The sequence below is a fragment of the Acinonyx jubatus genome, chromosome D2 (genome assembly GCF_027475565.1).
Source record: "Acinonyx jubatus isolate Ajub_Pintada_27869175 chromosome D2, VMU_Ajub_asm_v1.0, whole genome shotgun sequence".
In the NCBI taxonomy this organism is placed as follows: domain Eukaryota; kingdom Metazoa; phylum Chordata; class Mammalia; order Carnivora; family Felidae; genus Acinonyx; species Acinonyx jubatus.
The window spans coordinates 851,168-874,426 of NC_069393.1; the positions used below are offsets into that span (position 1 = coordinate 851,168).

At 50.0% G+C, this 23,259-nt stretch overlaps 2 protein-coding genes across 9 annotated transcripts in view; one reads left to right on the forward strand and one right to left on the reverse strand.

The window, feature by feature from the left end:
• TAF5L (TATA-box binding protein associated factor 5 like) overlaps nucleotides 1–648 on the reverse strand; it is a 32,625-nt gene extending 31,977 nt beyond the window's left edge. For 2 of the 5 annotated variants that reach the window (XM_027047007.2, XM_027047009.2), the window contains exon 1: nucleotides 396–647. The gene's annotated coding sequence lies outside the window, so the exon portion shown is untranslated. Of the gene's footprint in view, nucleotides 1–7; nucleotides 207–395 lie in introns of those variants that run through there. The other 3 variants (XM_053207858.1, XM_027047008.2, XM_015081074.3) reach the window with 3 other exon arrangements.
• The window catches only part of URB2 (URB2 ribosome biogenesis homolog), a 28,265-nt gene continuing 5,607 nt past the window's right edge, over nucleotides 602–23,259 (forward strand). Inside the window, exons 1-9 of one of the 4 annotated variants that reach the window (XM_027047004.2) lie at nucleotides 602–829; nucleotides 1,485–1,554; nucleotides 2,561–2,705; nucleotides 4,681–4,857; nucleotides 6,021–9,342; nucleotides 13,569–13,729; nucleotides 15,588–15,698; nucleotides 17,190–17,432; nucleotides 20,816–20,903. In XM_027047004.2, coding sequence (XP_026902805.1) covers nucleotides 2,580–2,705; nucleotides 4,681–4,857; nucleotides 6,021–9,342; nucleotides 13,569–13,729; nucleotides 15,588–15,698; nucleotides 17,190–17,432; nucleotides 20,816–20,903 — 4,228 coding nt within the window. In that variant the 5' untranslated portion in view covers nucleotides 602–829; nucleotides 1,485–1,554; nucleotides 2,561–2,579. Of the gene's footprint in view, nucleotides 830–1,445; nucleotides 1,555–2,560; nucleotides 2,706–4,680; nucleotides 4,858–6,020; nucleotides 9,343–13,568; nucleotides 13,730–15,587; nucleotides 15,699–17,189; nucleotides 17,433–20,815; nucleotides 20,904–23,259 lie in introns of those variants that run through there. The other 3 variants (XR_008292404.1, XM_027047005.2, XM_053207857.1) reach the window with 3 other exon arrangements.

Consider the following 23,259-nt stretch of genomic DNA (forward strand, 5'->3'; position numbering starts at 1 on the left):
TGCGGACCTGTGCTCCTGCCCCGGCTGCCCAGCGCTCAGGACCCCTTCCCGGCGGGTGCCCGGCAGCCGCCCCGGCGGGACCCACCCCGAGCAGGAACGCGGAGCCCTCCAGGTGTAGCTGCCGACTGCAGGCCACGCCGCCCGCGGCCGCCTGGGACTCGCAGGCCGAGGGCGGAGGCGCGGCCGCCGCGCCCGCGCACAGCCGGCCCCGCCCGCCCGCCCCGCCCCCACCGCCCCGCCGGCGGGAGCTGCGGGCGCGCGCCCCGCCTAGGCCTCGCCGCGCGCCGCCGCGCCGCCGCCCGCGCGCCCTCCCTCCCGGCCCCCGCCCGCCCGCGCGCGCGCTCGGCTCGCGACCCCCTCCCCCGGCCCTCCCCGCCCGCGCGCCCCGCACTCACTGAACATCCCAGGCGGCTCCGGCTCCTCCCGCCGCCGCCGCCTCCGGGATCGGGTTGCTTCCGCCTCCGTCGTCTCTGCCGCAGGGTCTCGCTCCGACGGCCGGCTCAGCCGGGCCCCCGCGCCCCGCGCCCTGCCGCCCCCGCGGCGGCGGCTATGGGCGGCCGCTCCATGACTGACTGACACGGAGCGGGCCGCGGGCTGGGCCGCTCGGGCCTCCAACGCGCAACCGTCTCCACCAATGGGCGAGGCGCCTCGGCGCTCTGCTGGCGATGCCTGGCGTGCGCGCCGCCCCGCCCCGCCGCGCCGCCGGCGTCGGGCGGAAGGAGCGCGGGGGCCGGTCCCACGTGGTGGGCCAGTCCGGGAGTCCGGACCTGCGGCCGCCTCCACCGTGCTGCGCCCCGGCCCGCCGTCCCTAAGCGGGGCTGGCCGCCAGGTGAGCTCCTTAACCTGGGGACTGCCCTCCGGCCGCGCCGCCGCCCTGCTCGGGGCGGGGCGGGAGGTGAGCTTCCCTGGGGGCGTCCTCCAGGTGTGCCCCTCACCGAGGGCCGGCCCCGAGGTGAGCCTCCCCCGCGGGGCGGGCGCTACGCCCCGGCCCGCCGTCCCTATCCGGGGTTGGCCTCGAGGTGGGCTCCTTAAGCGGGGAGGGTCCTCCGCCCCGGGTCCGTCCCCGCGCCGCGGACAGCGAGCGCTGCGGAGAGCCGCCTGGGCTCGCTCCTTCGGCAGCCCCTTACGTCGCTCCTCGCTGCTCTCTGGTTCTCGTTGCTTGCTTTCACGATGCGCGGCGGGGTTCCGAGTGTGGCCGCGCTTAAGCTCCCTTTGCGTGGGTACTAACACGGTTTCGCGTTCGGCCTGGTGGTCTTCACGCCCCCTCGCGTAGGCCGCCGGGTGGCACCCGGAGCGGAAAGTTGGTAGCCTCCGGGAGGGTCTTTGTAACCAATTCTGCCAACACTTTTTAAGTACTTTGTAGCTGGTACGTTGGCTTTCTGACACACTGAAGTTACAAGTAAGTTCTTCTTTGAATGGGCACGTGTGGACCCCTTGACAAAATGGGAAAACTGACAGCACTTGACTCTTCTGTTCTCTTATAGAGGGAAGGATGCTGTGCTGATAGTAGTGTCCTTCCCGTGGTGGTCGCTCATTCCTTGTATAATTCTGAAGGTAGGTCTGTAGGATTTCAGGCTCCGTAGATTGAAGAAATACAAGTGATCCAGCCCTTGGCATAGCAAATTCTTTCCCTTTGGTACTATGTCAGAATCATGAAACTGCGATTTTGGGGGGGGGGGGGGTATTGTCCTATTTTGATTTTATTTACAATATTTTAATTTCAGTACTGAGTAGGAAAATGGTTCACTTTTGAGGAACTTGTTTTCTTGTGTATAATGAATATGACTTAATGTGATAGGTTTCCGCCTTTTTTTTTTTTTTTTTAATGACGTTTAGGAAACTCAAAGCTATATTTACTTCAGGCTTATGGAATTATAGCTGGTCAGTATGCTTGCTTTCCTTTATAATTTTCTTATATCTCATTTTTATAGTTTCAATTGTGTAACTGTATCGAGTCTTTGGAAGCAGAGCATGTCTATAAGCTTACATGTATATAAACAGAATAAAGTTACAGTGGAAAGTTACTGTTGCAGCTGAAATAACAGTACATCTGTTGGGACTGGTTTTATACTATATTTTTTTTCTACTTGGTGACATATTTTCTCCAAAGATTGCTTATTTCTCTCTCTGAACTAGTGGAGCTTGTCACATAGATGATAGTCATATAGATGATACATAAGTTGCAGGTGATTTATGCAGACATTTTCAGTCTAAAACCTCACGTGAATCTCCTTTCACAAATAATTTGAATACTTTGGGTTTTGCCCGGTTGTATTCCTGCACATTCACATCGGAGGATATGATGTTTGATCACAGCAGGAATACTGGTACATATGTGAGTGTAATTCTTTTTATGCCTGCTTTTGTCAATTTCCCCCAGAAAATTCATGGGCTAAAGCATTTTATGTATAGATTTATGCCCAATAACTCTGTTGATGTATTTTAGTTCATTAAAATTTTTTTTCAAGGAATATGTATTATGTAGATAATAAGATACATGATGTTCTTTTTTGGTGCCTATTGAGTTTGGCCTTAATATAATATTTTTTTCCATTTTAAATTTTAGATAAAGTGTAGCAATGGCTGCTATTTATTCCGGCATTTCCTTTAAGCTCAAAAGCAAGACAACTTCTTGGGAAGATAAACTAAAACTAGCTCATTTTGCTTGGATTTCCCACCAGTGCGTTCTTCCAAATAAAGAGCAAGTAAGTTTAATGTGAAATTTACCTTTTTGTTTACTACTAAAAAGAACAGTCACTTATATAAATTATGTGTTGAAATTTAATTAAAATTTAAAAAGAAAAAAGGTCGGAAAATAAAACGTGGTTAGAGGTTAAAAGTAATATCAATAAAAAAAAATGAATGAGTCAAATATTTCATTAACAGAGATTTTCTGTTACAAAGTCAGTATTTTTTTGTGTGTGTTTAGAAACTCCTCTTAGAGAGGGAAAGAGCCAAACCATAAGAGACTCTTAAAAAACGGAGAATAAACTGAGGGTTGATGGGGGGGTGGGAGGGCGGGGAAAGTGGGTGATGGGCATTGAGGAGGGCACCTGTTGGGATGAGCACTGGGTGTTGTATGGAAACCAGTTTGACAATAAATTTCATATTAAAAAAAAAAAAAAGAAACGCCTCTCATATTTCAAATCAACTATATGCATCAGTGAACGAATTGGGAACTGGGTTACAAAAATTAGGATCCGAGTCTGTAGGTAGCTGCATTTGTTTGTGAATCCAAGGTAATGCTCCATAAGCAACTGCTTTTTGGTGATTTGTTAAACAGCTTTGGAATTTGACCCGGTGGGAAGTAGAGAAGCTTTAGTATCTGTAGTAAGCCATTCTAGAAGTAGATTAGGAACCAAGAAAGGCATGTCTTGTTAACATTTTTCAAGCTTATTTGGCAAAAAACAAACAAAAAAAATCCCGTTAATATACTAGAGTCACCAGGATGTTGAACTCATGAAATTGTGTTACCACACACCCATGTGCTAGTATTAAAGAAGACAGCACAAAATGCATCAAAGATGGGTTACATCTATTAAGATGATGATGAGGTCCAGGATGTAGAGCGCTCTCACATCCGGTGGGTTCTAAATTTGGCTGCACCTGAGAATCATCTTAGCAGCTTGATAGTCACCTGGCAGGTGCTACCCAGGGTGAGCCGAAGGCAGAAGTAGCAGTGGCGGTTGGATCAAGGTCTCCGTAGTCTTACTCTGAGAACTATTTTCCCTTTTAGCATCTGTCACTGTTCATACTGTTACAACATTTCTCCTGTCATGATCTGAGGCCTCACCCCTTTGATGAACGTGTTACAGTAATGGAAACTATGCATGTCTGACCATCCCCCCCCCCCCCCCCCTTCATAAAGCACCCGTGCATTATTTCGCAGAAGACCGTCTCCGTCTTCTGGATGAGGTAAATAGGCCTAGAGGTTTTACAGGTAATGTGGGAAAGCCAGGACGCAAACCTCTGCCTTTTGACTCTGTTTTTGCTTCTGGGTGTGATTCATTTTGAGCGGCCATTCTGAGCAATTGTTGTCCTTCTAACTTTTGAAATTTAGCATAACTCGAGAAGAGTTAGAAGAAATTGTTTAGAGTCTCACTTGAAACTTTTTATTGGCCTCAAATGAAGACAAAATTAGTTTTTTGTTTTTATTATTTTATTTGTTTATTTATTTACTTATTTTTTTTTTTTGAGAGAGAGTGAGCAAGCAGGGGAGAGGGGCAGAAGGGGAGAGAGGGAGAATCCCAAGCAGGCTCCCTTCTCAGCACGGAGCCCGACCCTGGGATCGTGACCTGGGCTGAAATCTAGAGTTGGACGCTCAACCAACTGAGCCACCCAGGTGCCCCTAGTTTTTCTTTTTATCGATTTTATAATAATAAGCTTCTTAAGTTACTAGGACATTCTGTTATATATAAAATAATATTACTAAAGGTAGGTTTTATTTTATTTTTCTTATTTTTTTTTTCAACATATGAAGTTTATTGTCAAATTGGTTTCCATACAACACCCAGCGCTCATCCCAAAAGGTGCCCTCAATACTAAAGGTAGGTTTTAAAAGACAGCTTTTTCTCTGGCAATTGGATTTGGTTATACATGGAACGTCCTTATAAATGTTCAGCATCTTTTTTTCTTGGTAAGAAAATATATATTTTCAGAGCCTATTTCTTCCAAATTCAGGTATTACTTGATTGGGCAAGACAGTCATTGGTTGCATTTTATAAGAAAAAACTTGAACTGAAGGAAGACATTGTTGAAAGGCTTTGGATCTATATAGATAATATTCTACACAGCAGAAAACTGCAGAATCTCCTCAAGAATGGAAAGACAATTAACCTTCAGATTTCCCTAGTCAAGGTGATTATCTGTTTCCTGTGTTATCTTGTGTGTGTTAACGTGCATCTCTTGATTTCTGTTAATGCTGTAGGCTCATTTATTTTGGGGTTAATTATTCAAGATATAGGAAGTATCAAGGTAGAGAAAGACGAGAAGGAAATAATATTACTAGAATTTTAGTAATATACTCATCGAATGCGTTTTGTATGTTCTGCACTGTGCTGAGCACTTTGTGTTATTTAATGTTAAAGGGAAGCAGCTTAGAACTATTTCAGGGTGGTGGGCGATTACCTTTTCTTAATTAATTTTAAAGAGTGAGCAAGCGATGGGGGGAGAGTGATGGTGGTGGAGGGAGGGGGAGGGGGATGAATCTTAAGCAGGCTCCACAGTCAGCACAGAACCTGACATTGGGCTTGATTCCACGACCCTGGGATTGTGACGTGAGCCGAAATCAAGAGTCAGACACTCAACCCACTGAACCACCCAGGGGCCCTGATACCTTTTTTTTTTTTTAAGTTTTTTTTTATGTTTATTTTTGAGAGAGAGAGAGAGTGAGTGCGAGCACGGGAGGGGCAGAAAGAGAGGGAGACACAGAATCTGAAGCAGGCTCCAGGCTCCGAGCTGTCAGCAAAGAGCCCGACGCGGGCCTTGAACTCAAAAACCGTGAGATTATGACCTGAGCCGAAGTCGGATGCTTAACCAACTGAGCCAGGCACCCCTCTGCTTTTCTCTTTTAAGAGTACCTTTTGCTTTTTTTTTTTTTTTTTTAATATAAAGTTTAATTGTAAAAACGTATTTCGGACCATAGGATCATAGCCCAAAGCCACTGTCCATCCACGTATAACTTCTAAGCTGAATTTCAGGCTTAGGATATAAGGGAAGGTAATCTTTGGAGTTCAAGTCTTATGAAAAACAAGCTCTTTAGAAGGGACAGCAGAATTACAAAGGCACTGATCCCTTTTCTGAATTTATATTGGTCGGAAATGGCTGTGTGAAGGACTTAAAACAGGTTCTCTGCCGTTCCTTTGGCGCAGTAAGCGAATGTCAAGTTGATTTAGATACGGTGATCTGGGGATGTCCTCCTCCTCAAGATAAGGACAAAGAGTGAGTTCACCGATTCAGTTGTATTCTTCTTGTGTGTGGGTGGGTGTAGTAATGAGTTTTCTTGCTTTTTTAACGCTCAGATCATAAACGAGAGGATAGCTGACTTCTCTCCTTTGGAATCCCAAAGAAGCATGTGTGCCGTGCTGAGCTGTTGCCAGGGCATCCTCTCGACACCCGCCCTCGCCATCATCTACACGGCTAGACAGGAGCTGTTAGTGGCGTTGCTAAGCCAGCTGTGCTGGTTGGCCTGTAGGCAGCCAGAAGGAGCCAAGGTCTCCCAGTTATTCGAAGTCATTCACCTGGCGCTTGGTCACTACCTGTTGGTCCAGCAGCAGCAAGTCAACCCACGACGTGCCTTTGGCGAGGTGACTGGGCACTTGCTCCAGCCCTGCCTGGTCCTGAGGCACTTACTCTCGGGGGGCCCGTGGACACAGGCCGGCCAGGGCCAGCTGCGGCAGGCGCTGAGCCGGGATGTGAAGAGTCAGATTGAGGCCGTGCTTCGAGGTGGGGCCTTTCAGCCCGAGTTGCTCTCGTCCTACAAAGAGGAGCTCTTGGACCAGCAGCAAGGTGACGCGAAGATAGGGGCCCTGAAGAATGTTCTTGCTCCTACGGACACTGTGATTGCCAGGCTGGTGGAGACGGGCTACTGTGAACCGTCACTGCATGCTGCCGTTGTAGCCAACTCAGTGGCCTTGCTGTATAAGCTCTTTCTGGACTCTTACTTCAGGGAGGGGAATCAGCTTCTCTGCTTCCAGGTGCTCCCCAGGCTGTTCGGCTGCTTGAGGATCGCACAGCTGCAGGAGGAACACCTGGCCGCCCTGGCCGCATCGGATTGGACCTCAGAACTGCTGGTCGTGGAACAGCTGCTGACCTCGGTGGCCCACAGCGGTATCTACAACATCGCCGCCGACAGGATCCGGCATGGAGAGGCTCAGTTCCGCTTTTACCGCCGTTTGGCTGAGCTGCTGATAAACCATTCACAAGCGTCCGTGCCGGCCTGGTTCCGCTGCCTCAAGGCTTTGACGTCTCTGAACCATCTGGTTTTGGAGCCGGACCTCGACGACCTGTTGGCTTCAGCTTGGATTGATGCAGAAGTGACAGACTCTCGAACGAAAAAAGCACAGGAGGCGCTTCTTCACACCCTTTTCCAGACTTACACGAAGCTCCGACAAGTGCCACGGCTGTTTGAGGAGGTTTTGGGGGTGATCTGCCGCCCGGCCGCCGAGGCCCTGAGACAGCCTGTGCTGGCCGCGGGCCCCTCCCGGGTGCTCTGCGAGTGCCTCCTGGAGTTGCCTCCGAGTCAGATCTTGGACACGTGGTCGCTCGTGCTGGAGAAGTTCCAGTCTTTGGTCTTGCCTTATTTGCGGGGCGATGCCGACATGGCCTTGAAGTCGCTGTCCCTGAGCTCACTGCTGCACTGCATCATGTTCAACATGAGGAGCCTGGACGGCAGCACGCCTCTGCCCGTCATCAGGCGGATGCAGCGCACCATGGAGAGGATGCTCCGGGAGCTCGTGAAGCCCCTGCTGGACCTTCTCCTGGACCCCCCGGGCCCGGAGCTTGAGCTCTGGCTGCAGAAGGTCAGTGACTCTGCACTCCTGCTCTCTTACACTTGGGCCCAGGTTGACACCATGCTCAGCATGAACTGCAGCCAGTATTGCTCTGTGTCCGGGGCTCTTACGGACATTGCTGTGGAGACCGCAAACCTCCCCTCGTTGCTCCCCGGGGTAGAAACGCACCACTGGAAGAAGATAGAAAAGTTTGTGGTTCGGTTTGACTCTCTCAGCAGGTATTGCTTAGAACAGCTCTACCTGCAGAAAATGAAAAGGACTTTAATGCAAACTGGTTTCCGGTCTGAGGAAGCTCTCTGCACTCTGAGGCGTGATGCTGCCTACATTCTTGGGTCTGGCAGAGAAAGCTTGAATCGGAGGACGACCGCCTCCTGGGATGGCCAGGTGGGGACAGTGAGTGCTCTCACGTACCCTGTAGCACACTGGCACTTGATCGTGTCGAATCTCACAATTCTAATATCCTATCTTTGCCCGGATGATGTGCGATCCCTGGCCAGTGTGCTGCTGAGAACTTTACCGACGAGCAAAGCCCAGGAGGTCTCAGCAGAAGAAGAGGCAGACCTCACACTTGAAAGAATATCCAGTGCCGTCCTTCACAGCCCTCTCTTTCCGGAAATGCAGCCCCTCCATTCTGCTTTCTTAATGCGCCTGTCCGAAGGCTGTGCGGGCATCCTGTGTTCTGGGGCCCAGGGTGACCCGAGTCTTCTCAGTCAGCAGCTGCCCTGGCTCTTTGAAAAGGAGCACATGGGTGTGGCCCTTTGGGAAAACAGATTTGCAAACGTTGGACCCGAAGGTGTAGAACCGAAAGGAGAAACTGCCCAAAACTTACTGTCCTTGGTCAAGAGTGGCTTCCCCATTCAGCTGGAGGGAGAACAATTAGAGAGCATCCTGGGATTGTTGGAAGTTATTTCTGCTCTGCAACTGGACAGCCTCTCGACTCCCTATCACGTGCATTACTTTCTTCTGTTACTGTCCGTGGCCGTCACCAGGCTGGGGAGCTCCTGCCCTTCCTCACTGACCCTCAGGTTTTTGAAGACTTGCTACCGGCTTCTTGACCACCTGCAGAGAGGGAAAGGTGCCCGCTCAGTCCTCAAGACCATGTACGCTAGTGAGATTTTCGAGATCATGCTGACCTCCTCGTTCAGAGCCAGTAGTAGATTTTCTGTTGCTGCGGATAACCCCTCCTGGTTGGAATTCCTCCAACTGACAGGGGCATTCTTGGAACAGCTACTGCAGATGCTTATCCAGATGAAGCTCAGCCTGGTGCTCAATTTTGGGAAAATCATTGCATTCCTCTGCAAACTGTCCACCGAAGCACCGTCAGGCGAGCAGGTGGAAAACCAGAATCCTCTGGGCCAGCAGCTCCTTCTGGTGTCTCTAACCAAGTTGTGCCAAGTCCTGGGGCCGTTGGTCAAAGAGCGGAGGCAGCACCATGAGGCCTCAGAAGCACTGCCTGAGCTGCTGCAGAAGGCCATTGTCCAGACAGGAGCCGTGTTGCAACTGTGCTGGGCACGCGGGGCCCGGGGCCAGCGCCTTCCCTCCACCTTCGTCTCGTCGGTCAGCACACTCTTGGAGGCGGATGTGGGCCAGCGCTCCAGGCACGGGGCCCAGGGTTCCCAAATGACTGGCGAGATGCTGACCTCCCATGCCACCTTCTACCAGAACGTTTACTCTCAACTGCTGTCAGGGTTGGCGGCCCTTGCAGGAGACCAGCAGTCTTTCCAGGCGGCCATGCGGTTTTTAACTCTGTTCTTTTTGGCCCCAGAACTCCATCCCAAGAAGGATTCTGTTTTTGCCTCCGTGTTTCATTCTGTGACGAAAGTTCTGGCAGGTAAGGTATTTTCTCTTGAGCTAATTCTGTACCATAGAGCTTTTGGTAAAAGCTGGTAAGCCACCGGCAAGGTGAGTGCCCCTTTCCCCCCCACACTGCCGTGGAGCAGCTGTTCACTGTGGAAGGTACATGCTGTGGGCAGTGAGAAAATCCCCCCACTGCCCCGCTCCCAGGAACTCCTGTCCAGTGTCTGCATTCTCTGTCCGTAGAAAGCTCACGGTTCTGGTTTCTACACAGATTGCGGCCTTCTAGGTATGTTGTTTGACATCTTAGTTTTTTACTTATTTGGGGGATTGTTCTGGTTTATAGTTTTGAAATCTGTTACTCTTTATCTTTTTTACCTTTTATCTGTCCTGGCCCCGATGGTTAACATATAAATTTCATTCTTCTTGGTAGGCTTTCCTGTGTCCAATCTCCACTGCTATCTTCAGTAACTGAAGGCGACGTTAAGCCAAGTCAAAGAAAAGACCGCAAATAATTTATAGGGAACCTCCTAAAATTCCTCGAGGCAGTTCAGTGAACTTCCACCCCTGGGTCTCAGTGTGATGCCTGGCCGTCATCGGGCTGCGGGTGCTAATTGGGCGGGAGCTTAGCTGTCTTCACGGTCTTTTAGTTTGATGTCATCCTCCTGGGCCAGCCAGTCAAGACCACAGACCTCGTAATGGCTGTGTGCAGAAGCATTTGATAGCTGCTGTCCCCGAGGTCATCTCTGTTTCAGGTTGGCGTGGGTTGCTTTTCTTTTGGTTTTGTTACCGAGGGTCGGGGTTAGTTAGGGTAGTCCTTAGAGGTGAGACTGGGGAGCGTGTCGGCCGGGCGTAGCCCCCAGAAGGCATGCCGACTTCTGTGTCCCGGAGGAAAAGCTGCGACAGGCGGGAGGGAGCCACAGCTGGGGCTGCAGGCGTGATCAGACACAAAAGCGTTTAGTAGGACCTTGTAGGAAGCGGAGCCGCCCGGACCAGTGCCAGAACCGGAGTGTGAGGCCAGAATAACACTGCCGTTGTCTCCCTTTCAATAGCCTCTCTGTCCCTGCCTTGATTGTGGATTGACTGAAAAGGCTTTGGTGTCACATGTTCTATCTTATTCTCTCAGCGATTCTTTCAGGGAACGGTGTTCACCTTAGGGGAGGCTAGAATTTTAGTCTTTGACGAACACTGGTTACAGTGTCCTAAATGAGTGATCCAAGAAATGGCAGCGGGTGGCCCCTCTTCCCCTTTGTTACACAGAATATCGTGTGTGTCTCTTTCCCTCCAACCCTCTCGACCTGAGGGGGACTCGAGGTCCTGACTGTGTGTCCCTGGACTTGAGGGTTGGAAGCCCAGGGACAGAGCCTCTGTTGTGGCAATCGGAGGACCGAGGCCGCCTGCCCCACTGTCCCTCAGACCACAGGCTCAGGCGTTGCTGTTGGGTCCGGGCCTCCTCTCCTTGAGCTGCTAGACTTTGTCTGGAAGAGGGACTGGAGTGAGAGGTCTGGAAGGAGTGCCTACTGAGGGCTGCCTCAATTCAGTTACGAGAAACCGTCGCTTTTACAAATGCTCCATACACACGTGGAACCACATCCTACTCTGGAGATGAATGCGGTGTTGATTTTTTTTTTTTTTTTAAGTTTATTTGTTTTGAGAGAGAGAGAATGCGGGTGCGCACAAGCGAGGGGCAGAGAGAGAATCCCAAGCAGACTCTCCACCGGTCGGCGCAGGGCCCTCTGCGGGGCTCGATTTCACGAACCGTGAGATCATGACTGGAATTGAAACCAAAAATCGAACGATTAACCGACTGCGCCACCCCCGTGCCCCTGAAGTGTTGATTTTGACCTGTGTAATCAAGTAAGCAGGTGTTCACACAGATTGCACAACGGTGCAGCGCTCTCCGGGACCCCGGACCTGGGGACCGTGGGTTAGAGCGTGTGCGGGCAAACCGTCAAAAAGCAGTGGCCTTCGAAGAGTAGGTGGGGTAGGCGGAGACGGTGGGGGAGCTGATGCCGAGCCCTCCGCACGGCAGATGCCCCGCGCTGCTCTTTCCTCCATTTGCCAACCACAGGAGTTGGTGCGGTTCTGCCCATTTCACTGGTGAGGGAATGGAGGTTCGGAGAGCTCAGGGGTCCAGGATCTTACACCTTGTTGGACGCTGGGGCTGAGGTCTTTATCCATCAAAGCCTGTGGTCCCCTCCACCCCTGATGCTTATGTAGTGAGCGAAGACTGGGAAGGTATTCTGGCAATGTGGAATAGTCTGTGAGCCGAAATGTGGCTGGGAAGGTAGGCTGGGTTCAGACTATAGAGGGCCTTGAATGCCCTGACCTGGGGAACCAGTCCGCCCTGGTGACATCAGAAGGCCTTCCCACGTTAAGTGGGAGGCAGCCTGATGATTGCGACAGGCAGACCCGGAAGTTTGGAGTTCTTTTCATGTCTCTAAAAGTGCCATGCCGCTCCTGTGTCCCTACTGATTTTGTAAAAGAATATGGGAACACCTTGTTTCATGGCACTTTTCTTTTCTTTTTTTTTTTTTTAACATTTATTTATTTTTGAGAGAGAGAGAGAGAGAGACACACACACACACACACAGTGTATGAGTGGGGGAGGTGCAGAGAGAGAGAGGGAGACACAGAAGCTGAAGCAAGCTCCGGGCTCTGAGCTCTCAGCAGCACAGATCCTGATGCAGGGCTCGAACTCACAGATGGAGGGATCATGACCTGAGCCGAAGTCGGATGCTTAACCGACTAAGCCCCCCAGGCGCCCCCTGTCATTGCACTTTTCTTTTCTTAAAAAAAAAAAATTTTTTTAATGTTTATTCATATTGAGAGAGAGAGAGATCATAAGCGGTGGAGGGACAGAGAGAAAGAGAGACAAACTGAAGCAGGCTACAGGCTCTAAGCTGCCAGCACAGAGCCCAATGTGGGGCTTGAACTCAGGAGCTGCAAGATCATGACCTGAGCTGAAGTTGGACGCACAACCTACTGAGCCACCCGGGCGCCCTCCCTCATTGCGGTTTTCTTAATTGAACTTCACAGATACTCCCATTTTTCATAGTGTGCAGGTTTGTGGCAACCTTGCTTGAGCAAGTCTGTTGGCACCGTTTTTCCAACAGCATTTGCTCACTTCATGACTGTCACATTTTGGTAAATCTTGCAATATTTCAAACTTATTTTGTTGTTACATTTGTTATGATGATCTGTGATCAGTGATTATGACTCACTGAAAGCTCAGATGGTGGTTAGCATTTTTTAGCAAAAAAGTATTTTTAAAAATTTTTTTTAACATTTATTTATTTTTTGAGAGACAGAGAGACAAAACATGAGTGGGGGATGGGCAGAGAGAGAGAGAGGGAAACACAGAATCCGAAGCAGGCTCCAGACTCAGAGCTGTTAGCACAGAGCCCGACACGGGGCTCAAACTCAGGAACCCTGAGATCATGACCTGAGCTGAAGCCAGATGCTCAACCAACTGAGCCACCCAGGTGCCCCAAAAATATTTTTATCTATTTATTTTAATATATTTTTTATGCGTATTTAATTTTGAGAGAGAGAGAGAGAGAGAGAGAGAGAGAGAGACATAGAGTGCAAGTGGGGGAGGGGCAGAGAGAGGGTGACACAGAATCTGAAACAGGCTCCAGGCTCTGAGCTGTCAGCACAGAGCCCGACGCGGGGCTCAAACCCATGAACCGTGAGATCATGACCTGGGCCCAAGTGAGACGCCTAAGCGACTGAGCCACCCGGGTGCCTCACGGAACAAGTATTTTTAAATGAAGGTATGTGCATCGCATTTTGGACGTAATGCTGTTGTCCACCAGATAGACGACAGCATAGGGGAAACGTAATTTTTATCTGTGCCGCGAAACCAGAAAATTCATTTGATCCACTTGATTGTGACCCTTGCTTCCTGGCGGTGATCTGGAGCCAATCCTGTCGTATCTCTGAGGTTTGCCCGTGCAAGGAATGTCGAAAAGCATGTAGAGAAAGCAGCAGTCACCTGCGTGCAGAGTCCGGCCTGAAGCACTGCTAACCGCTGTTGTCCTCTCCCCCCCGCGCCGTGTGTGCTCTGCACAGGTCAGCCGTGTGCGGGAGAGCGCTGTCACACCGTGCCACACGCCCCACGAGTATTTCCACACCCCTCAAATGGTGACTTTCACCGGCTGGGACTCTGTTCCATCATGTGGTTACTCTGGTGTATTTCACGTGCCCCTTTCCTGTCACATCTTAGCCGTTTGGGTTTGTTTGGGTTTCTTTTCTGCACAGATCCTGCAGTTTCGGGTCAGGTAATTCAGGATTTGGAGCCTCATTTGGGAGCCTTGTTGACCCAAATGTTAGAAGTTGGGACGACAGAGGACTTGAGGATGGTGATGCGGTATGTTCTCCAAGGATTAGACGTCAGTAACGTGTGGAAGGGAGATGTGCAGGTGGGTACCCGTTCTCCCTTGTATGGCAGGGGCATAAATGATAATCCGCTGGAAGGGGAAAACTTATTCGAGTTGTGGTATCACCCCTGGAAATGAACACGCAAAATCTGCCTGGTAGAGACTGGGCCAGGGGGTTTATGGAGGGAACCGTGGCCTGCGGAGAGACCTGGGGCTTTAGTGTAAGGGGCCTTATTTTTCAAAGGGGAACTTTTTCAAAGTACAACTCTGTGTGCTATCATATGAAATATTAAACGTAGCATCCTCGTAATTTTGGCATATAAAAAAGCTAAATTCTGCTCATTCTTTGCTTAAGACATCTCCCGTCATACTGTTTAAAAACTGATTCGGTCACATGGGCCCGATCCCGTTTGAGAATCGCTCTGATCGGCAAGCTGCCCTGCAGTCCTTTGCACTTCGTGTATTTGGTGGTTGCTAATGGAGCCCTGCATTTGCATTTGGCATCACATATTTTGGAGAGCCTCTGCATGGAGCTTACGTGCTGGAATTTCTGCCAAGCAGCCGTGTGCACTGGACTGGTCAGCTGTCCCTGCTCGCACAGGAGGAAGAATGCCACAGAGCCAGCCGTGCAGCCCATGCCTTCTGGTTCTGAGCTTTCTCTGCCTCATGAGTGGCTTCTTGACTTGTGGTTGTAATCAGCACACTGGCTTCGGTTTTGATTTGGATGGGAAAAGAACTGGAGAGGGTAATTGAGGCCACAGAGGGGCAGCGGGAGAGCTCACGTGTCTCGTGCGTGAGCAAGAGGCCCAGGCTGGACCAGGGCCACTGCTATGTGGCTGTGGCACTTGCCCCTCTGGAAGTTTCCATCATGTGCATGTGCAGCATGATTGGGCCCCAGCGTTGAGAAGGGTCAGTCTCAGTCAGAGGCTGGTTTACAGAGGAGGCAAGACTGGAGGCTGAGCATTCAGGGGCAGAGAGGATTTGGCTGGGGGGGACGTTGCTATGGAGACAGGGAGGAGGGTGTTGTGTGCGCAGCAGGGCAGAGGTTGTGTGGGTGTGAGAAGGTGGACAGCGAGGGAGGCACCAGTGTGCAGGCCCTTGGTGGGTACAGGTGGGTGGGAGAGAGGGTGAGGCCCTTTCCATCCTCAAGCAATCAGGAAATCGAGAAGATGAGCGGGGGCAGGGGGCGGGGCTACCTCGGGGTGAGGCAGTGTGTAGGGGCGTGGCTGGTCAGGGCTTGAGAGAGGGAGAGGGAGAGCAAAGGGCAGAGGCCAGAATTGTGTGGGTTTGTGGGGCCGCGGGGTTAGGGGAGGAAGGGCTGGCATGAGGCTGAAATCGATGGTGTAAAATGCCAGCCTAGGGTCAGACGTTTGTTGACATAGGCACTCGCTAAAGTGAGTTCCTTTCCCACAGAGTTCCTTCTCCTGGTTTAAAACCATCACCAGTAATCTAATGGTTTCACTGTGTCCGTGTTTTCCCCTGGCTCCTCCTTTTCCCCAGGAGCACATACGATTCTTGTACAGGTGACTTACGGCTCGCTGCCTCTTTCCACACCATCTGGACGAGACGAGGTCTGTGTAATTAGGTTGCTGCACCGATCTGTGGCCTTGTTTATTTTACTCTCTTGGTGCCTTTGCTTGGTTTAGTGAGATGCTACTGCAAAGGCCTCTACTTTGCCACAGGTGGGCTCATCTTCTTTATTTCCTGATTGCTTGAGGGTGGAAAGGGCCTCCCCCTCAGGATTTAGCCTTAAACCAGGTCTGGTCCATGCCCGTGACACCGGGGTGCTAACAGGCCCTGCTGTATCTCTTCAACGCCCGTGACCCGGCTTCTTCCCAAGATACACTTGTTAGGAGAGAGCTGGCCGTTTCTGCTAACTTTGTGTTTTTTTCCCCCTCAGGCCACTTTGTCAGCCATCACCCTGATCAAGTTGCTCCTGAGCTGCCCACTCGGTGGAGAGAAAGCGAGTCTGTTCTGGTGTGCGAGCCCCCAGATAGTCACGGCTCTGACCGTGAGTCCTCCTGGGTCGTGCCCTCCGACTCTTCACCCCTGTTCCTGTAGGCCGCATTTTAGCTTCTGCCATCTCTGGCTTTCTGCAGAGTGTGTTTCTGGGCGCCGCGTCCTGAAGACGGCTGCCGGCAGAGCGCTTTTCTGTCCGTGCCCGTGCCGGCCGCCCTGTCGTGTGGCCCCTGCAGATGGGGTGCAGCGGCGGTGTGCAGGCGTGTCGGGGAGCCTCGGGCGGCATTCGGCGGGCGGCACAGGAAGGCACGCGGCGATCAGATGGGGCTCCTGTGGAAGCCTGTTTAAAGTAGATGAGATGAGAAGGAATTCTGGGGCTTTCTTTTGTCCCCACAAATTCTGGGGTCAGTTTAGTGCATTCATTCATTTGAGGGGTGTGTGTACATTTACAGTGTGTGATACAGTGAGAGGAAAGTGGCTTTATAGAATGGGATAGTAGTGTTGCAGATAGATTATTGTCACAGTCGCACCCGATTGTTAGATTTTGGCACCTGGTGGACACGTGGGGCAGTCCCATGACTTTCTGTTTGACCAGCACAAAACCCTCATCTCGATTGGGACTGTCCCAGTGTTTCTGCCCTCTAGAGTCTCCAGTCAGTATCCTTGCACTGGGGTTCAAAAGAGCCGTATCTGTTTCAACATCATCACCCGCTGTAAGTCTCTTGTGCTACCTGAGAGAATTGGCTTGGGTTAGCACATTCTCAGCGCAGAAGGATCTAAGGAGTGGACTTAATGCTCTGGGTTCTGGTCTGTTGCTTCTTCGTTTTCCTGGGAATCTGCATTTGGTGGGTGACCCTCATCTTTCCCCAGTGCGTGTAGTGGGGACCAGGAGGGAGAGTGACGGCTGGAGGGAAGAGGGGCTTGTGCGGTGCGCGGTCAGTGTCGGTGCTGTGCACAGTAGGGCTGCATTAATATGCACGCTTGTAAATCTAATGGCGTGAAGTCAGCACAGCCGGTGTCCCCAGACAGATGGGCGCTGTGAGAGGCCCCAGCAGGGCTGCTGGTGACACATGGCAGCGTGAGGAAGAGGGTCACTGGTGAGCTCTCCCAGCTTACATAGGTCAGACCTTGAGTTGCCCCTCATCATTTTGAGTCCATTCTCTTTATTCTCTAGAACAATTATCAAACATCTGGAGCTGATTTTTAAGACACATAACAAAGAAACTTTATATAGATACGTAGAACTATTGACCTTTTTGGGAAAATATTATTAGGTGTATCTGGTATGAAGTTTCCTTGTTCTGACAAATTGGAGGAGTGAGTCCTTATAAGGAATTACTTCTCTTTGTGGTCGATGAGTTCAACAAAGAGTCCCAGCGTGGGTCGCCGTTGGAGATGGAACGCTGGGCTCCTGGTCTCCTCAGAAGGGTGCCTCTGACCACTAACGCTGTCGCGTTAGTTCTTACCTCCGTCTACTTCACTTGTATTTTCTCTGTAGAGAATCACCTTCATTTTCTCTCCTTTCTTCCATCTTTTTCTGTAGCTGCAAAACCGAGAGGCTTGTCGGGAGCAGACTGTGCCCCTGGCGGTGGTGGAGTCCATTTTGGACGTGCTCGCAGCCTTGCTGCGGCGGGGGGAGGGGACCATCGGCAACCCGCACCACGTCAGCCTGGCCTTCGGCATCCTGCTCACCGTGCCCTTGGACCACCTGAAGCCCCCTGAGTATGGGAGCATCTTCCTGAGGACGCACAACGTGCTCTTTTCCATCCTGCAGTGTCACCCGAAGGTGAGGAGGTGGGGCAGGGTGCCAGGCGGCAGAAAAGCAGCAAGAGAGAGCCCTCCTGCGGGAGGACGATAAAAACGGTGACCTGCTAAGCAAACTTCTGGGTTCCGGTACTTTCCAGGGACACAGTGGTTTCTCAGGCACAAAAATGTTGGATCTTCACACCAGGCTGTTTGAGTTTCATCTTTGTTGGGTCTGACGCTTGGAACGGCGTTTGTGTACTAGCTATTTAAGGAAGCTCGTTACGAACGATTCTCTTTTTGCAGGTCGCATATCTAAATGTCACTCACTTGCTTAGGTGTCTTTACAGGTTTGTGACTCAGATGGGTGTAGGGAGTGAGGCATCCGGAGTTCCAGTTTTATAGTATACCACCTTTGAAATTAAACTAAATGTCCCATAGAAAAGATTCCAGTTCAGCCGACCTGTACTGAACATTTGCTCTGTGTCTCACTTCACCCTTACAGCAAGCGTGTAAAGTAGGTGGGAGTTCATTCTATTGGTAAAGGAACTGAGGCTGGGAGCTGCTGAGGGATTTGGCCAAAGCCACCCAGCTGAGTCTAAATCTTAGCTACAGGATTATTGATTCTTTGGCCTGTGTTTTTCCCAGTGCACCAGTGCTGATACATGGGATGTGTGGGAACTTACAGATAAGCTGCGTACACATAGACACAGACACAGGCAAATATTTTTAAGTGTTTTCAGGTCCTCGAGTTAGAGACCTGACAGCAATGTAGTTTTTTAGAAAAAGTTCTCTGGTAGACTAAGCACTCGTGACGTTGGGCCTTACTCCAGCCCTTCCCCACTGAACAATTGCCTTTGTTCCTGGCTGTCTTGTGAGCATTTTGTTTTAGATCTCTCTGCTGATGGTTAGATTTTTTTTTTATGTGACCGTATGACATGCACATAGTACAAATCAGTTATAAGCTGGAATTGCTGATCTCGCAAAAGATGTAGGATTCCATGCAGTTGATGAAAAGCAATATTAGAAAGCTGTGGGAACCTCCCGCGGAACCATTAACAAATGATCACGTAGCGGAATTAGACCATTTAATGAAAGGAGAAAATTGACAGGGATAACGGTGTGTCGCAATCAAGAGTGATGTGACCAATAATAGTAGCTCTCACTCACTGCCTTTGGGTTAGGGTGGGGGACGGGCCCACATGGTGCGTGACCACGCTGTCGGCCGTGTGCATGGTTGAGTTGAGAAAAGCACCAGGCTAGAGTCTGTGTAGGTGAATCTCAAGGGGATAGCATGAGGCCACCTCAGCCAGAGTGCCCAGCAGACTGGTCAGCAGCTGGTGCCATATTAAGCCAGGGTGTGAACTCAGTCTGGCTCTGGCTCCATGTGCTTTTAATCAGTATGATAGAGGATTATGAGGGGTCCTTGAGAAATTTGATGAAGCTCTGGAATACTTGTGCAAAAACGAGTTCTTTCTGAGCGTGCTGTGAGGTCAGTAATTTGATGTAAAGAACGGGATGTTATGCTGTCAAGAATTTGGTTGGATAAATTAATACCAAAGAAAAAAAATCCCAACACTTGATTCACTCTTGCTCATTCTAAGAATTCTGAGAAAAGAGCAGTGATGTCCCGTAGATCTTTGAAGCACTGTGGGGCATGGTCTCTATCTGCATTGTTCACAGCACTCACGGGCCACGCATGTCCTGACCATTTGAAATGTGGCCTAGGAGCTGTATGACTAGGAAATGAATTTTTATTTTACTCCGTTTAAGTAGTCTCATGCAGCGTATGGTTGCTTTATGGGATAGTGTGTTGTTTTGATCACGATCTACAAGTGGTTGAATATAGGGGCTCCTGGGTAGCTCAGTTGGTTAAGCATCCAACTCTTTTTTTTTTTTTTAATTTAATTTTTTTAAAAATTTACATCCACATTAGTTAGCATATAGTGCAACAATGATTTCAGGAGTAGATTCCTTAGTGCCCCTTACCCATTTAGCCCATCCCTCCTCCCACAACCCCTCCAGTAACCCTCAGTTTGTTCTTCATATTTATGAGTCTCCTCTGTTTTGTCCCCCTCCCTGTTTTTACATTATTTTTGCTTCTCTTCCCTTGTGTTCATCTGTTCTGTGTCTTAAAGTCCTCATTTGAGTGAAGTCGTATGGCATTTATCTTTCTCTGACTTGACTCATTTTGCTTAGCATAATACCCTCTAGTTCCATCCACGGCATCCAACTCTTGATTTCAGCTCATCATGATCTCATGGTTGTGAGATCGAGGCCTGAGCTGGCTCTGTGCCTGCTTAAGATTCTCTCTGCCCTCTACCCCCTACCCTCAAAAAAAAGAAAAAAAAATTAAAAATTTTGGATCATTTTTCAAGATAACTTTCTAGCCAGACCTCTTCATCACTAAAAAATGAGAAGTTTTGATCCTTATTTTAAATGGATTTGCTTTATGCCATCTCCTTCTAGTACAGTTATATTTGAATATGTTGTTTCTTTTGTTTCTTCTGTTATTTATTTTACCCATTTCCAGAATGCATTAGTAACAGTTTATGATAACAGACACAGATTGAGCAAATTCTAAACGGTGATCACCCCATTAGACTCCTAAAGTTTTGAGGCACAGAAGCCCTATCCCAAACCATTAAAACAAATGCTAAAGAGTCAAGTAAGGTGGGTGAGCAATTTCCCCCGAAAGCAAGCAAAAGAGGTAGCCACACTCTTTTGAGCATCCTGATAGACATGGGTAAGGAGATAAATCAGGGGCACCTGAGTGGCACAGTTGGCTAAGCATCCTACTTCGGCTCAGGTCATGATCTCACGGTTCACGAGTGCCAGGCCTACTTTGGGTGAGCTCGAGCCCTGCTTTGGGCTCTGCACACTCTCCCCCTCCCTCCCTCTCTCTCCCTCCCTCCCTCTCTCTCCCTCCCTCCCTCTCTCTCTCCCTCCCTCCCTCCCTCCCTCCCTCTCTCCTTCCCTCCCTCTCTCCTTCCCTCTCTCCCTGCCTCTCTCTCTCCCTGCCTCTCTCTCCCTCCCTCTCTCTCTCTCCCTCTCTCTCTCTCCCTCTCTCTCTCTCCCTCTCTCTCTCTCTGCCTCTCTCTCTCCCTGCCTCTCTCTCTCCCTGCCTCTCTCTCTCCCTGCCTCTCTCCCTGCCTCTCTCTCTCCCTGCCTCTCTCTCTCTCCCTCTCTCTCTCTCCCTCTCTCTCTCCCTGCCTCTCTCCCTGCCTCTCTCTCTCCCTCTCTCTCTCCCTCTCTCTCTCCCTCCCTCTCTCCCTCCCTCTGTCCCTTCTTCCTGTTCCCTCACTCAGTTGTGTGCTCTGTCTCAAGAAACAAACAAAAAAGGAAATAAATATGAGCACCTTTAAAGTAGAACTTGAAATAAACAGTTACTTACATGTGTTTATATTCTTTTGTCTATTATTCCAGGTAATGCTGAAAGCCATCCCTTCTTTCTTGAACTGTTTTAATAGATTGGTGTTTTCAGTTATGCACGAAGGGAGGCAAAAAGACCAAGGTAAATGTCAAAGTAACAGTATCAGATACATGATTTCAAATGTGTTTATTTTGTGGTGTCTCTGGTTTCCTACGTTATTGAAAGTAAAACCACCAGGTTGAGTTAAAACTTTTTTTTAAATGTCTTGTCTTTGAGAGAGACAGAGTGTGAGTCGGGGAGGGGCAGGGAGAGAGGGAGACACGGAATCCAAAGCTGGCTCCAGGCTCTGAACTGTCGGCACAGAGCCCAGTGCGGGTCTTGAACTCACGAACCATGAGGTCATGACCTGAGCCGAAGTCGGACACTTAACTGTTGACTGAGCCCCCCAGGTGCCCCTCACCCAGCTGAGTGTAAATAAGAAACATTCAGATCACTAGATGAAGACCTCAAATAGTGTTTTAAAATTTCAAGCTGTCACTTTTCTTTCTTTCTTTCTTTCTTTCTTTCTTTCTTTCTTTCTTTCTTTCTTTCTTTCTTTCTTTCTTTCTTTTTCCCTCCCTCCCTTCCTTCCTTCCTTCCTTCCTTCCTTCCTTCCTTCCTTCCTTCCTTTCGTGTCCAAAGCAGTGAGCGCATTTGTGATTTCATTGAAATAGTTCTTTTTCTGGGAAAAAGAAAAGGATCTAATTCAAGAAGTGTTTGCGGCCAGGGGGATGTAAAGTGAGTGCAATCCCATTCTTGGCCTGGAGGAGTCCCCAGTTTGATGGGGAAGCTGCAAAAGAACAGGCATTTACAGAGCTGCTCCATTTCATTAGAGGGATGAGGTCGGGCAGGTCACCGTTTCAGGTTGTCGTGGCAGGGCTGTGCTTGTCCGCCGCTGAAGCGAGCTGCCACACGGTGACAGCACAAGTGACGTGTACAGCTTGTCGTCAGCCTTGAAGGCTGTTGGTTCTTGCCAACTTTCTAATTTGGGGGAGATTCTCATTAGTTAAAAGTTTGCATATAAATTGAGGCAGTCTGTATTGCGCTATTTCACATTTGCATAGCGTGGAACAGCCTCCTCGCGTTCGAGGTGCTGCTAAGCACAAGGAGTGGGTACCTGGGGGAATGCTCTGGAACCACAAAAGAGGGCTCTCTAACTCAGGGTGTCAGGGAAGACCCTGGGGCCGCAGTTGTAGACGGACTAGGAACAAATGAGTGGTACTCAGCTCCTCCCCCTCCAGTGTGAGTCACTTGAATGGGTTCGTGGGTTCAGACTCGTAGATTTCAGTAACTGTGGAGAAGAGAGAAGAGGTCTGCTGGCATGTGATTCCCGAGGTTATTCTGCCTGGTTTTGAGATAAGTCGGTGGCATAACAAGGTGGTGTGCTTTCTCCCAGCCTGGTGCGGAGCCACGTAATGTTGGGGTCAGTGTGATACTGTGAGAGTGTTTAGGAGCAGGATTGGGAAACAGGTTTCGTCTCCCGTGCTAGCCTTGGTCCGTTGGTGGTGGCTAACTGCGGCGCTGTGTCAGGGCCCCCTAAGTCATGATTGAGCACAGCAGGAAGAACCCCTGTTTTACTAGTGACATCTGCCTGCACAGGAGATGGGAAATGGCAGTGTCGGGAAGGCCCTGTTCCACCCCCGGCTGAGCACTGGGGGAGCAGAGCCCTGGGCACACACTGCCTCGGGCGTGCCCCGCGTGTGGTTGAAAATGTGTCCTTTGTCCTATGTTCTGAGGGGCGTGGGACATGGTCATGCGCGTGGCTCTGCCATGTCTGTGCTGGTGCGGCTCAGTGACCTCCCATCTCCCAAGACCCGGTTCTCGGATGTGCTCACAGATTAGCCAAGTAGAATTTTAACTACGTACTCTGTTCTTGTTGGCATCCGATGCACTCTTTGCGATAACCACGCGTGAAATCTGTGGCCGAAATGATTCACGCCAGGTATTCACGTGAACTGGATGTGTACTGAGCCATGGGAAAACAGGGAAGAAACGGTACGTAGTAGATATTCAAGTGCTTCATTAAAGTACGTTTGTGTTGAAGTGTCCAGTGAATGTTAGAAATTTACATAACTTGGGGGTACCTGTGCGGTTCAGTCGGTTAAGGGTCCAACTCTTGATTTCGGCTCAGGTCATGATCTCACAGCCATGGGATCAAGCCCCGCACTGGGCTCTGTGCTGACAGCGTGGAGCCTGCTTGAGATTCCCCCTCTCTGCCCCTCCTGCCCCCACTATGCGTGTATGCGTGCACGCCCTCATGCACTCTCTCTCTCTCTCTCTCAAACTTGAAGAAATTTACATAATTTCATAAAGCTACATTGTATCTAGAAAAAACTCAAGATGTTTGTACATATAAACAAGGTTTTAAAAAAGGCATTGTGCATTCTAAAACTCAAGTTCATTGAGTCGTAAAATATGTGTAACAAGCTGCATCTGTTTAAAGTATACAAATGAATGA